General features: G+C 49.2%; 6 protein-coding genes across 6 annotated transcripts; 5 read left to right on the forward strand and 1 right to left on the reverse strand.

The window, feature by feature from the left end:
* Window positions 1-702: 702 nt before the first annotated feature.
* I303_107503 (uncharacterized protein) lies at window positions 703-4,100 on the forward strand (the record flags this gene model as incomplete). The annotated part of the gene is made up of 9 exons (XM_018410182.1): window positions 703-771; window positions 981-1,079; window positions 1,148-1,274; window positions 1,346-1,483; window positions 1,569-1,666; window positions 1,759-1,870; window positions 1,933-2,214; window positions 2,280-2,466; window positions 2,519-4,100. 9 exons carry the CDS (start codon window positions 703-705, stop codon window positions 4,098-4,100), a joined length of 2,694 nt encoding a protein of 897 aa, XP_018261185.1.
* A 676-nt stretch (window positions 4,101-4,776) lies between these two features.
* On the forward strand, window positions 4,777-7,419 carry I303_107504 (uncharacterized protein; the record flags this gene model as incomplete). The annotated part of the gene is made up of 5 exons (XM_018410183.1): window positions 4,777-4,965; window positions 5,101-5,531; window positions 5,606-6,734; window positions 6,801-7,076; window positions 7,156-7,419. The coding sequence occupies 5 exons, from the start codon at window positions 4,777-4,779 to the stop codon at window positions 7,417-7,419; spliced, it is 2,289 nt and encodes a 762-aa protein (XP_018261186.1).
* A 705-nt stretch (window positions 7,420-8,124) lies between these two features.
* I303_107505 (uncharacterized protein) lies at window positions 8,125-9,006 on the forward strand (the record flags this gene model as incomplete). The annotated part of the gene is made up of 2 exons (XM_018410184.1): window positions 8,125-8,238; window positions 8,458-9,006. 2 exons carry the CDS (start codon window positions 8,125-8,127, stop codon window positions 9,004-9,006), a joined length of 663 nt encoding a protein of 220 aa, XP_018261187.1.
* A 388-nt stretch (window positions 9,007-9,394) lies between these two features.
* On the forward strand, window positions 9,395-10,198 carry I303_107506 (uncharacterized protein; the record flags this gene model as incomplete). Its single annotated transcript, XM_018410185.1, has 2 exons — window positions 9,395-9,624; window positions 9,781-10,198. The coding sequence occupies 2 exons, from the start codon at window positions 9,395-9,397 to the stop codon at window positions 10,196-10,198; spliced, it is 648 nt and encodes a 215-aa protein (XP_018261188.1).
* Window positions 10,199-10,600: 402 nt separating this feature from the next.
* Window positions 10,601-11,792, forward strand: I303_107507 (uncharacterized protein; the record flags this gene model as incomplete). The annotated part of the gene is made up of 3 exons (XM_018410186.1): window positions 10,601-11,269; window positions 11,350-11,499; window positions 11,637-11,792. 3 exons carry the CDS (start codon window positions 10,601-10,603, stop codon window positions 11,790-11,792), a joined length of 975 nt encoding a protein of 324 aa, XP_018261189.1.
* A 500-nt stretch (window positions 11,793-12,292) lies between these two features.
* On the reverse strand, window positions 12,293-14,271 carry I303_107508 (uncharacterized protein; the record flags this gene model as incomplete). Its single annotated transcript, XM_018410187.1, has 5 exons — window positions 12,293-12,706; window positions 12,910-13,012; window positions 13,116-13,230; window positions 13,375-13,685; window positions 14,018-14,271. 5 exons carry the CDS (start codon window positions 14,269-14,271, stop codon window positions 12,293-12,295), a joined length of 1,197 nt encoding a protein of 398 aa, XP_018261190.1.
* Between the last annotated feature and the right edge of the window lie 3 nt (window positions 14,272-14,274).

The raw sequence follows: 14,274 nt of genomic DNA on the forward strand, positions 1-14,274 counted from the left end.
GACTTGGGAGTTGGACGGGAAGGGAGAAGTAAGAGGTGATAGTCAAGTTGAAGCAATGATGGTGATGGTGATCCATTGTACTGGGATGATTCGAGCGAGTGGAGGTTGAGTGCACCACGTGTTTGTTGATGATGGTGGGCGTCATACGTAATCTTGTGATGCCATGCAATTAATCTCCCTTAATAAAAGCCTCCTTATCCTTTTACTCCGCATACATACATACATCCATGACGATGACCCTGACCCTTTGACCGTCCGTCATATCCCACCATGGCGCATTGACGCCGATAATCCATTAGACATCCTCAATCCCATCCTCTTCCTCGAAGCAACAAGACTTCAGAATCAGTGTGACAACATCATCTACCCAGACACGCTGAGAGACCTCGTCGAGATCCTAGAGAACAGAGTTCGGAAACGATATTTTAAGCGGATACGTCACATCGCCCGCATCGCCCGCGACCAACACAAACAATCACCGGGCCGACATCATCCATCCACCCACCCTTTTGATTACACAAATACGCATCGTGCCCAAAGCGTCTTTCATCGCTCGTCTCAACGTTACATACTCAACGTCTCTCGTGAGCTCTACCAAGCAGAGCAATATAGGAGTCAATTATTATTGCAAGACGAGAGGGTATAGACTCAAACTGCATCAAGGACAGGTCACTCACACCGGACCTGAGATAGGCGTTCAAGATGTCCCATAATTTGGATAAGATCGTCAAGTTGGCTTGTAAGCCGAAGAATGCACCGCCGAAAGCTAAAGTGAGTCATTACAATCTGCTTTCTGACAATCAGTGGGGAGCGTTCTGGTACTCCTGAGTTATCAATATCATCCACAAGAGGATGACCTGCTGATTCAGTCTGTCGTACCTCTAGTACATCGAGTACGTTCCAACTTCTGCGGCTCGTCCTTCCACCTTCTATCTCTTGCACCCTCACAGCATGCTGGGGAGACATGAGCCTGACAATAGCGATATAGGGTATTGATAGCAGCTACGTACTCGGAAGATGGCTCATTGCAAGATATAGTCCGCTCGCTATCCCTTCGGATGAGGGAGGTCAATGCGGTGGTGAGTGGTCTTTCACTCAAAACATCATGTCTGTCAATTGCGAGTACTGAGGCAATTTTGTTGAATAGGTCGTTTTCAAAGCCTTGTTGACAATACATCAAATGATGAGATCCGGCGCGACAGATAATTTCTTAAACCTGCTATCGAAACAGGATGTTCTCAAATTGAGGAACGTACATGGTCAAAATTGGGAAGGTAAGTCGGCGTCAGATAACCCTCTCTGCACTGGTTCTGAATGCCTCAGCTGATTCTGTGACCGGACGTAGGCTTCCAACCGCCAGCTAGTATGTCGGCGTACGCTGCGTACTTGGATTCGCGAATAAAGAGTTATAGGGAGATCAAGCATGATGTAGTGAATCAGCAGACCGAGTCGAATAGGAAGAGCGATGGATTGTCGGCGAACTGTACGTCATGACTCACACTTCCACTCAGTCCTCTGCATTGGATATCGGATCGGCAGGCTAATGGTCTCTACGGCAACATATATAGCCAAAGCTAGAAAGTTGAGGCATCTATCGGTCGAGAAGGGATTGTTGAGAGAGGTGAAATATGTGCAGAAAATACTGGATAGTTTGGTTCAGTGCAGAGTGAGTAGCCGATCTTCCCTCCTCCTTGTGATAAATGGTATCCCACCGGTCTAGGAGCAGTATCAAGCAAAGCTGACATACTCTCTTTCCAGTTTTACGACGATGATTTACGAGATGAGAACACTGTTCTTGCTTTTAGGATGCTAGTCAAGGATCTGTTAGTACTGTTTCAAGCTGGAAACGAAGGCGTCTGCAACATTCTCGGTAAGTGCCGTCCCGTCCGATTGGCCTCCTGTCCTCGATTTGTCACTGATTGACCATTTCAGAGCACTATTTTGAGATGTCTAAGATCGATGCCACGGAATCCTTCGATATCTATAAATCCTTCATCAAGCAGACCGATAGAGTGGTCGACTACCTAGGGGTAGCGAGGAAGCTCAATCACGTTGTCAATGTACCTGTGCCTAATCTCAAGCATGCCCCGACGGGTCTGGTCAAAGCTTTGGAGGAATACCTGAATGACCCGAACTTCGAGAACAACCGGATGGAGTACAAGAAGAGTCTGGGTGTCGTGGAAGGCAAGTCAGGCAGGGAGCCTTCACCTGCAGGTGAGTGATGTCCAACCATCATCATCGCGAGTTAGCTCATCTGATGAGACTCCAAATCATCGTAGGCCGTAAATCACCTGCGAAAGAAAGCAAACCAGTAGCTTCTTCCTCATCCGCCCCGGCGCCTGCTGCAGCACCTTCATCGCCACCTCCTGCATCAGCACCACCAGGCTCATCGCAGAAGATACAGGATTTCTTCGACAGTATACAATCGGATCAGCAGCCTACGATGTTTGGCGGACCTGCTCAGCAGTAAGCCAACAGTCTTTCGCGATGTTCTGACCAAGCTAATGGTGTCTCGTAGGATGAATTACAACCAAATGACGATGCACGGCGGCCAGTTCAACCCATTCCGACAATCAATGATGATGCCTCAAGCAACAGGTTTTGGCCAAATGGGAATGGGCATGCAGCCGCAAATGACAGGCTTCGCGCCTCAGCAGCAGCAACAACAAGGCTTTTTGCAACCTCAGCAGACTGGTATGATGGCTTTCGGTGGCGGTGGGAGCTTGAACCAGAATCAGAGGCAATCTATGTTCCCTCAAATGACAGGACAACCTTTCATGCAGCCCCAGCAGACAGGCTTCTTACAAGCTCAAGCTCAACATCAACCGCAACAAACTCCTTTTGCTCAGCCTCAGCCTCAACAACCGCAACAGACCGGATTCCTACAGCCCCAAGCTACAGGCGCCAACCCGTTCAGACAAAGTATGATGCTCAACACCAATTTGACCGGTGCCATGTCTCAGCCGTCTTCACCGTTCGGGCATCAGCAACCATCGTCTCCATTCCAGAATCAGACGCAGAATCAGGGTGTCAACGGATTTGGCCAGATTCAAAGACCAGGTTCAACTCCTGCTTTCTCCACGACATCAGAACCGAAACCTCTGACGGCGCAGGCAACTGGTAGCAAGAACCCATTCGCCCCAGCCGGTGGAGTGCCGCCGCCTGTTCCGCAGGTACCTAAAGGACCCTCAATGAACGAACTCCTGATGGGTGGTGGGAACAAGGCTCACCCAACGGGCGGCATGTCGTCTCCATGGGGTCAGCCAGCACAGCAGCAGAACGGTCAGGCTCAACAACAGCAGGACGGTGGAATGTCGGATATAGCATCAGCATTCACTTTCAACGAGAAACCGAAAGACGACTTCTTATCGCAATTCGGATCTATGAGTACGACCAACAATAATAACACCGGCCCTTCTTCTCCATCATCTACAAATCCAACATCCGCAACTGCATTCGGGTCAATATCATCCCAGCCAACCGGCATGACATCGTTATCCTCAAATCCTACCGGATCTACTGATTTCCTGCAACCCCAGCAAACGGGATATGGCGGATCCTCGATAAAGCCATTCAAACCTACCAGTTCGTTCGGTTCTTCATTGTTAGAATCCCTCCCGCCAATCCAGGAACCAGGATCGACGCCAACAGGTACCAAGTCTCCCTCGCATCTGAATGGAGCCCAAGGGCAAAGTCAATCTACCGGATTTCCCTTCTCGACCCAGCCCCTAAGCAACGGTCAAGGTCAACAGGGATTGAATCCGCAGATGACGGGTGGTCTGGGGAATTCTCCGAACCCATTCAGACAGAGTATGTTTGGCAGTCTAGGACCTAACTCGACTGGCCAAGGGCAAGGGCAAGGGCAAGGGCAAGGGCAAGGGCAAGGGCAAGGGCTGAATAATCAATCGACTGGGTTCGGTGCATTTGGCGGTGGAGGTGGAGGTGGAGGAGCGTTTGGTGCGGGAAGTCCATTTGCCGGACAGAATAACCCCCAAGGACACGGGCAAGGGATGAATCAATTTGGGATGTTTGGCAATGGCAATGCGAATGGGAATGGGAATGGTAATGGTGGTCAAGGACAGCAAGGTAGTTTGATATAGAATTCGCAGTGTTCCGCTGTCATTTGGATAATTACGAATTGAGTTAGGAGTTTGGTTTGTATCTGGATTGGCGATACCATTTTATACAATATTACTTTACAGTACAGTATGTATAATAGTACGATCCGGTGGATTCTACAAGGAGGGTATGGATACAGTATACTACATAACTTACCAAAGACATTGACATACACATGCTGACAGTAGTACTTACTCACCAACTCGGTCAGGGCCAGCATCATGGCGGAACTAACGCACGGACACGCACTGACATAAAACCCTCGGAAGCCTCGAAAGGAAGCACAACACAGGCCGCACAAAACACGGATACACAGCACAGACATACTGTAGCGCAGCGTAATTGCTCTGTCTGATTTTCTGACCGCGAATTCACAATCGATGCGAATTGCAATTGTCTCTTTTTCAGATGTCAAGTGCCAGATGACACTGTAGATCTTGCGATTGCGATTGATACCAGAATTCAACATCCAATATCGTCAGTACAGCTGCACAGCTTATCAGAAGTCAACTGTGAATACACCGCCCACTGCAACATAGCGATCCAGACACCGTGTACTGACCACTTCGACAGAGCGGTCCAGATACCGTGTACCGTGTACTGTATACTATACGCCGAGAAGCCTTACGATCGAGGATCGAGGACCGAGGATCGAGGATGAACTTCCGACTGCATAACACCGATGAGCCTCACGAAGATGGAGATGGATTTCAACACCAGAGAAAATCACTTAGCAAGCCTACACGTATATACCCCGGACCTCTTTTCAGCGGAGTGGGGTTCCATGTACTTCCTACAAGCTTGGATTGGACGCCATTAGCTATTCAGATCAAAGGACTAATCTCGGTAAGTGTTTCTGATTACAGTATATCATAATCTGTGATGGCGTAAAACAATCGCCTGCACAAATACGAGTGATCAAATCACATCAAATCATATGCCGCGATTGTGCTGACGATTTGAAACAAACGCTGGTCGCAGGATAACGGAGGATGGTTATTCGACGAACCTAATCGAAAACAAGTCAAATATATTATCGTGCCCATTCCGTCATCATCCTCATCCTCATCTTCACCGTCATCAACATCTGGATGCTTCGCCGAGACGGACCCACCAACGTCAACGTCATCATCATCATCAAGCGGCTTTTGGAATAGAGCATCCGCCAAAACACAGGATATCGAAAATCAATCGAGACGTCAGAACCCGCAGATGATTCGCAGAAAGGCAGAAACGAGATCGACAATATCCACTCCAGCTTTAGCTCCACTTCTTCCGATAAATGAGGCTGAGCCAGAGTATCACAAGCTCAGGGGCGATCAAGCGATATTGAAAAGCGAGTGGGTGCTTGAGTGTCTTCAGAAAGATGTAATACTGGATGAGAAGTATGAGTGGGGCGGTCATCGGATCGAGTGAGTGACTGACGGAATTGCTGATCCGTGCAAGTATACAGTAATACATCTGCTGACGATATCGTACAAATCAGCATCACGTCAAATAAGAAGCGATCGCGTGAGACTCCTCTCCCACAGCCAGTGGTATTCACGAACCCCACAACAAGTCCAAGGGAGTTTGTCAGGTTTCATGATATCGATCGAGATTCAAGAAAGCGAGCAAGACTGAATCGGCAGCGAATTCAAGTAGCTTCAACGCTTCCAGAACCACCTTTACGAACAGCCAAAGCCAAAGCCAAAGCCAAAGCCCTCGGAGCTGCCCCTGCTCCTGAGACTTTTCCCGACCCCGTTCCGACTCCTGACCTGGTTGAGGCCCACCAGATGAATTCGGACCAGGCTGCATCACCTCAGCCCAAACATGCCGGACACGATGATCAGTATCGACACTCTACTGAACCTCGATTTCAGACAGGTCCCACGGAGACCGGATTCGTCAGGACGCACTCGCGAGTGCAGAGTTACCAACTTGAAACACCATCAATCGTCGACATACCATCTTGCCCAAGTGTCCCGGCTCCTGCCCTTGCTCCGGCTGCTGCTGTCCCTGCCTTGGCCCACGAACCAGATCTGGACTGCGCCATATCCCGTCAGCTCTATTATCCGGAAGATGACACTCTGCCTCTGCTTCCAACAACCAGCGACAAAGCTGAATATATTCGGACGCTAGAGCAAGTCAAGCAATTATTAGAAGCGTGGAACGAATCACTTCATTTGCATGAGGCCCAAGCGAACGAGAAGGACACCCAGTTTAGCATGATCCCCAACATGAGCGATCTCAAGCGAGTCGAACAGCTGCTCGATGAATTGAGTTCGATACCTAGGCTACACGAGATCAAGGAGAAACATGAAGCCCTATCTAGCACAAACGACACGGAGTACAAGTATAGCTCGGAGGATACAATCAAGCGTCTCCCGAATGATAGGGGCAATGATGTTATCTGCCAAAACGATGCGTCTTGTATTAGCCCGATCGAGATCAGCCTGCTCAGTCCTGTCGTGAAGACGTATGCGGAAAGTTCACCCGTCAAGGTCAAGGAACACACCAACGATAACGATGTTCAAGTGACACATGCGCATGGCTTGTTTTCGGATGCTACAATCAGTCGACCTATTCGGATATATGCAGAGGGCTGCGATTTCGATCTGCTCTCAGCCATCACGGTAAGCTCACCGGCTTCCGCTTCCAGATGACCGATGATGCAGCTGACGCTCAAGTCATATTGGCAGACGAATGGCGGCCAAAGTATAAAGGATGCTGCAAAAGCAGATGTCATTCTGTTTCATCGACCAGAAGGTCGACATGATCTGACACCCCAAAACACCCACGAGACTGTGATACTGCGCGAAGCCTTTATGAGGGATCAGAAAGTGCTATCCTCGCGATGGGTAGACGACTGCGTCCGACATGGGAGATTATTAACAGACGAGTCGTACGCAATATGGTTATCGGAGGCCGCCATACACACCAGAAGAGAAGCAGCCGTACGAGCTGATCGGAAGCGGGTAAGTCAGAACTTGAATTGTAAAGAATGGCAAGGACGCTTCAGGAGTCAGGGTTGTAGTTGATGATATGAATCCATAGCAATCCGAAACCAGCATAATCGCCTCACAAATGAACACGCACGACGGGCACATCCAGGGCGGCGGCCATATCTCTGTATCGAAGAGGAGGAGAACGAAGAGGAGCGGGACACCGAAGGTGAATGTGCAGGGTTATGGGGAAGAGGACGGAGAGGGACACGACGAGCCTTTGCCGTGGGTTCTTGGCTTGGGCTCGGAACTGGGGGATGATGAGGAATTTGATGGAGATGGAGGGATCCGAAAGATCGTGATTGATCCGACATGATCGGGGTTGCGGTTGAGGAGTCTTAGTGGCGGTGATTCAGTGTCGGCGCCGACAGGGGAGATACATACATCCATGTAATTTGTACTGTACAGTATGCAATGTCGATGTGTTCATCCATCTTTCCGCTTTCGTTCGGACCGAGCATGTCAAATGCAATTTGAAGAGAGCAAGAGGAGACGCGGAAAATCCACAATGAACATAACGAGACAAGATGAAACGCTCGGACCGACGCGTTTTTGTACAGTATTTGTTTTTGGTTCGTGTGTCAGGTACAAAGAGGGTCGGGAAAAGAACAAAAAGCTGATCCCCATTCCCCACTTGGCGCCGGATGACAACACATATAAGGTGCAGTGTGCGCTTCTTTGCCTCTGAGCACCTGCGTGATTCCGAGGACTCGACCAGAGCTTTGGATTCTGCGACCTAATGCAGGCGGCGTCAAGGACCCCCACAAGGTCCGAGCAAGTCGGGTCGCAATCCTGTACGATCAGTAACTAGAGATCAATTCCACTTGTATATATGTCAGCATTGCTTTGATCGTATCTGCACTTCAGACTGCCCCTCGAAAGTCACTTGCATCTGCTCATCTGCGAAATCGATCATCTTCATCAAAAGTTAATACCATACTCGTACTGTATCAATCGCTAGCTTGAATTGCCTCATTTTTCGCTTGCTCGGTCCTGTCACCAATCAAGGTACTCGTGCACCATGAGAGACAACAGACGGGGTCTGTTTGACGGTATGGTATTTTACCTCCATATGACGGGAAAGGATTATCAAGGTGATGGACAGATGCAGACGGGTGTAAGACGGGGCATCTTGGTGGGTTCGCTTTCGAGTCTAAAAGGAAATCTCGCTTCCTTGCATTTCCTTCCCTTTCTGGAGCCTCTATCACCCAATATTGTCCATTTTCCATTCTTCAATGTCGAATCCTGCCGCCGCTGCCCCTTGCCATGATTATGAACGCTATTTCGTGACTAGACTAATCTTGATCACGGTTAATATCTTTGATCGGTCCGCTAAACGCCCTCTTCTTTACAGAACGAAGATGGTAAATACACCTACAGACCCTCGGATAACTTCACCCATATCCTCGTTCCGCCCGATAAAGAGCTCAAGGGCAGGGATAGGGATCAATGTAGTCTGGTATACCTCAACGCTCGGACGTTTTACAAGAATCATCCGGCCCCGCTCCTCCCCCAGGAGGAAGAGGAAGAAGAAGAAGAGGATTCTGCTAAATCGGAAGAATCTAACCTCCAACCGGGCAATAAACTGGTAAGCAAAGAGCAGGCAGCGATCAACGTGGACACAAAGCCGAAATCGGAAACAAGAACGACACCAAGTCTGAAATTGAAGCCGAGGTCGAAACCGCATCAGTCGATGCTCGAAGCTGGATTAGAGAAGATCGACGAGTATTACTGTGGATTTGATAATTTTCCTACCCCCAAATTCGACCTTGTGCATGCCATCCAGAAGGACTGGGATATCCCGCGGCTCGTCGAAAGTTATAGCGAATGTTTAGACGAGGACGATAAAGTCATCAAGGCGTTATCAAAGCCTGTCCTGAGGTTCTATTGGATCAGGAACTGAATTAGAGCAAGGAGGGTGCTCAATGATGGAACGGACGAGAATGCGTGGGGTGGACAACTGTTGAGGTACGTACCGAGATTACCACTGTGCAATGTTCTGTTTCCCTGTCAGTCTGTCTCCCTCTTTGTCTCTCACCATCAAACGGAAGTGACAAGGCGGGCACAGCACATAATCTGCTGACACAGTCCTTGACGCCCAAGTGATGTACTGTTTGTATGAAATTTCATGCTGAGACTTGGATGACAGAGGAAAGATAAGGTATTTTCCTCTTTCCGACTATACATGTAGGATCCCGCGGTATAGCGACTTTGTACAAGGGCCACCGATCCAGGATATAGCTATGGGCGGCCATGGGAGGGATCAAAGTCATCTTGACTTTCAACGATCGATGCGCTCCGGGGGCAGTCACCATCACGGCCATGATTGTTTCGCCCCAGCTGCTGGGCCTGGGGTCCCTCACGGCACTCTGCAGAGGAGCTTTACTGCACCAACCGGCCCGAACCCAGCTTATCAGCCTCGACCCCTCTCAATTCCTGGTGCGTCGCTCGATGGTCAAAACGGACCACCACACAAACGAGCAAGATGGGCAATCACAACCACGCAGGCTTACGAGGCTGCGTGCGTTACTGACGCTCCTCGGTCAGACCAGACTCAGGCTGCGACGGGCTCGAAAACAGGTCCGAATCGAGTGGCGACGTGGTCGCCTCACACTGTGACAGCCACTGGCCAGCACGCAGAGATCCGATATGGCTAAGCCTCAAAGGAATTCACAAGCGACACGACCACGCTCTGCAATGAAGATAATACAAATGTCGAGATCGGTCAGGCCCAACAACCTGTGTCATCGATCTTAGAAAACGCTCCAGGGTGCACACCGCCTGGCTTCCCGCCGACCCTAACTTCGATCGCTGACTCTGCATTCCGAGATAACGCCAACACACCAGATATCAAGCCCTCGATCGCTACGATCGCCCCTACACCGAGTCAAGATCCAAGGAAGCTTCTCAAGCAGGGACGTGCTAGTGAACCTGGGAAACAAAACACATCATCGAACGTGAAAGAGGCGGGCACTCCATCAGAGCCTGCACAGAGCGCGGCTCCCCTCATCCAGATCAATGTTGATAGCCGCTCCTCGAAGACATCCCTGTCGGTCACAAAGGGTCCACCGAGGGAATCCTGCCACACGCTCTAGGTCTACTCCTATGGGGACCGTCGAAGGCTGTTCCTCCGCGAGACCTCTGTCAGATCAGATGAGAGGAGCAGAGTGAGCGAATTCCGCAGAATCAAAGAAGTTCCCAGCTCGAAGGACACCAGCCCCCGATATCTCCAAACTCTTCACGGCGCAGGGCGTCCCTATGACTTTTTGGGTGTATCAAGAGCAGTTCAGCACAGAGTTCTGCATCAAGGTACGTGTTCATTCTCCAGCCCCAATCAGAACTCAATTTGCATCTTCCGGGCTGTCGTCGGGAACATAGCTAAATTGTACGGTATATATGACGGATAGTCAGCAGGAGGAATGATTTGCGCGAACGCAGGTATGGCCCAAATACTCATATTTCCCCAAACACAGCAGACCCAAGATTCAAGGACCAGAATGACAGTGACAGAGGAACAGAGAATAATCTTGGATGAAATTGAAGATAGAGGATCTTGGCAGAAGGTTTTATCGTCTGAATGGATTGACGACTGCCTGAAAGCCTCGAAGTTCTTAGACTATGATCATTACGACGTTACCCAGATCCCAACAGCATCGGGTAGTACCGAAAATATCAATGAAACCGACGATGAGGTGGTGAATCACCCAGACCACAATCGGGGTCACAACGTGACAATCGATCCACAAGCGCATGAACAGGAGATAAAAAATGTGGATATTCCGGATCTACCGAGGGATGCTGCCCAAGATAGCGATAGCGACGATGAAAGCGTGGTCTGTATCGGTATCAGTCAGCCGCGAAGACCATCACCGTCACCGTCACCGTCACGGCGACCATCGCCGCAGGAGGTCAAAGCGGATATTGTCAGAGCTGTAGCTAGGAGATCACGACCACAGCACATCACAGTGAAGCAAGAGGCCGGAGCGGAAGTCGAAGCCGGAGGTGGGCAGCGGAATGTCAACGTTTTCTCGGCGGAGGCGAAAGTGAAGCCTCAGACCCAGACGCAGGCCAAACGTAAAGAGGTTGAAACACCTCCTGCAGCAGCGGCATCGACATCGAAGAAGAAATCAAAGTCGAAGCAGACACTGAACGAGAGTAGATCAACTGTAAGTTTGTCGGCACGCGGGGAGATCTTTTGAGATGAGCTGAGCTGAGCCAGCGTGTTGACCCGATTGGCCATCCACAGGGGGGTACACCCATGTCATCCAAGCCTAGAAAGAGCAACCCCACTTCCGAGGAGATAGACGCAAATGTGACTTTATTAGTACAGCATATGCGGACTTGGAGTCCGCTAGAATGCTCGAGGACTTGCTTTTTGACCGAATTCAGAGACAAAGTGAGTCACGTCGACGTATCTCCGAATCGGAGATACTATACTTCGATGAGGTAGTATACTTCCTTTGTCTGGTGATCTACGAAGTAAACGTACTGTATCGAATAGGTGACTGAGAATGCTGTAATCGTTCGTTGCAGTACAATCACAAGGACTGGATCAGCTTTTATAAGCGCCACAGACCAAAGATCTTCGCCAAATTCAGGGAGATGGGATATGTCTATCCTGGCAACGAGGACGTGGATGAGATTGAGATTCAGACAGAAAGTGACGAAGGTAGTATATACGAACCATAGAGACGGTTTTTTTCCTCTTGAGCATCAAATAATCTTATGTCCATGTCTTGCCCATGGCACGCAGAGCCTCGGGCAGGAATTGGAAGAGGAAGAGGATTCAAAGCCGAATATCGATATCGTGGCAAATGGTGGACAATCAGTGCTTCCAGTCTACCGTGAGCTTGAGCATGGACGCTAGGAGTCGTGGTGTGGGGTGCGAGCGAGAGTGAAAGGGCATTTGATCTGAGTATCTACAATACTACTTTCACTGTACATCATACTCGTACAGCGCGAAGTTTGGTACGATACACGTATATATATAGATCGAAGCGATACGTCGTCAATAGATTCGCTGAACATGCACCGTACAGAGTGACATTGGCAATTTACGCTCTACAGTACGTATAACGGATATCCAGACGATATACCGTGATGATATAAATTCGGTATCGCCCTACGTCCACGGTCCCACTCAAGGTTGGTCCAAGATCAAGTTCAAGCCCAACACCAAGATCTCTAGACTACGCCAAGACTTCCTCGAAATCATCCTCTTCATCTTCATCATCATCCTCGTCCTCCTCATTCTCATTTTCATCATCATTCCCTCCAAGCGCCGGTTTCACATCATCTTCCGCCAAATCCACATCCATATTCAGGTTCACATCTTGCTTGTTATCTCCCGTCCCTGTCCCAACCCCACTCTCACCCCTCCAAGATCGTTTCAATTGCCACATATTCACGTATTTCCCTTCCCTAATCTGCTCCGCCACATCCCTTAGGACCTCCCTCAACCACCCGTCAGGCTGTTTAAGCGTCATCTTCAGAGCGGGTATACCCCAATATGGTTTTTCTTTGAATAGCTGGAATATCCGATCGGTCAATTCGTGCCTTTCTAATCTGGCGTGACGTTCGCCGTTGTTCACTTTGGCGGAGGTCTATGATAAGGACTTCAATGGTCAGCGAATGATATCGGGATAACGAAAAGAACAAGAGCAAGGTCAGGATGATACAGTAGAAAGCCCAATGTCCAAAAGCGGACTGCCCAATGGTATGTGTCGTGTTGCGAATTGTGAGTCATGTAGATGAAGATAGATCATGTAGACGAACAGACAGAACATAGATAGATGGATAAACGCACGATCATCCTACTTCCGAAAGTAGATATGGCATTTCTATATCCACTTGCTAATTGATTCTGCTCGGCTTGGGATATACCGGTATCGTCCATGTGCATGACGGGGCTGCGAAGCGAATCGAGAGTATGTGCAACGAGCAATGTTTGTGTCAATTTAATGCGGTCCGTGAGTTCAATAAGATACAAGTAGTATCAAACAGTAGACGCACCGCTTCGACTGTTCACTCTCCAATCTTCGCTGTTCCAATATCTTCAGGTATTTCGCCGTATGTAGAGGTGTGACTTGACATTCGTGGTCCACCTTGGCCATCAATTTGGGATAGGCTGAGTGGCATTACAAGCTCATTAGCCTCCGTCCCAATGATTTCGATATTTTGTCTATTTAGATGCTTGGAAATAGACAAGTTATGTTTCGCAAATGGATTTGGCTATGCAGATTATCTTGAGATAGGAGGACACGGCACGTACCTTTCTCTCTTTTCCTCTTCCCACCAGCCTTTGATCCGCTGGTATTCCCAGCTTCAGCCTCGAGATCCGCATCGGAAATAGCCACGCTCGTCGTCGTATTTTTCCCGTAGATCTTTTTCTTCTCGCTAAATACATATAGGTTCTTAGCCCGTTCATCTGGAACATTGACCGTATATTCATCAGGTATCCCGCTGATGTCGTACGATGATCGACTCTTCAGTGGATCATCAGAGCCGGATGAGGGTCGATCGGTTACGGAAGGCTTTTCGTCTGGGTTGGCTAGGCGAAGAGTGATTTTGGCTGGGGTTGTGCTGTTCAAATCTCAAGGGATTCAGCTGCTGTAAGGGCACAAACGATTGCTGATCACATAGGGTTCTATGACATGAGGGACAAGAAGCCTGGTCGTACTGCATGTACGATGTATCAAGAGAGTATGAGGATGAGGTACGACGGTCGGGAATGCAAGAGATCGGAATGTTATGGAGTTGCAGAGCTTGGAGATGATAGGAATCAAGACTTTGTAGGTGTCATACAGGAAATCGAGACTCATCCAAAGATATCTCGGTTCTCCTTTCTCGAATTTGTGATGAGAGACTCGATGTCTGTGTTCTTTCTCAGAGGTACGACGTGAACTGAAACTCACGAATTATCCACGATCAAACTACCCAGTTCAACTCCTTTCTCTTCGACCAACTCCCACCGTTCCAATAGGAACCTAGGTATCTTCAATGCCCATACTGACGAGCTATTCTTCCTCTCGGAGATCTCTAGCTCCTCATCCTCGTTGTAGACATAGGGGAAGTATTGCTCTGTTGATGAGGATGGACCTGCTTGAGAAGAGGAGGAGGGGGAGTCGTACGATGAGACTTGGATATTCGGCTTCGTATCTTGGGACATTTC

The sequence above is a fragment of the Kwoniella dejecticola genome, chromosome 9 (genome assembly GCF_000512565.2).
Source record: "Kwoniella dejecticola CBS 10117 chromosome 9, complete sequence".
Taxonomy (NCBI): Eukaryota; Fungi; Basidiomycota; class Tremellomycetes; order Tremellales; family Cryptococcaceae; genus Kwoniella; species Kwoniella dejecticola.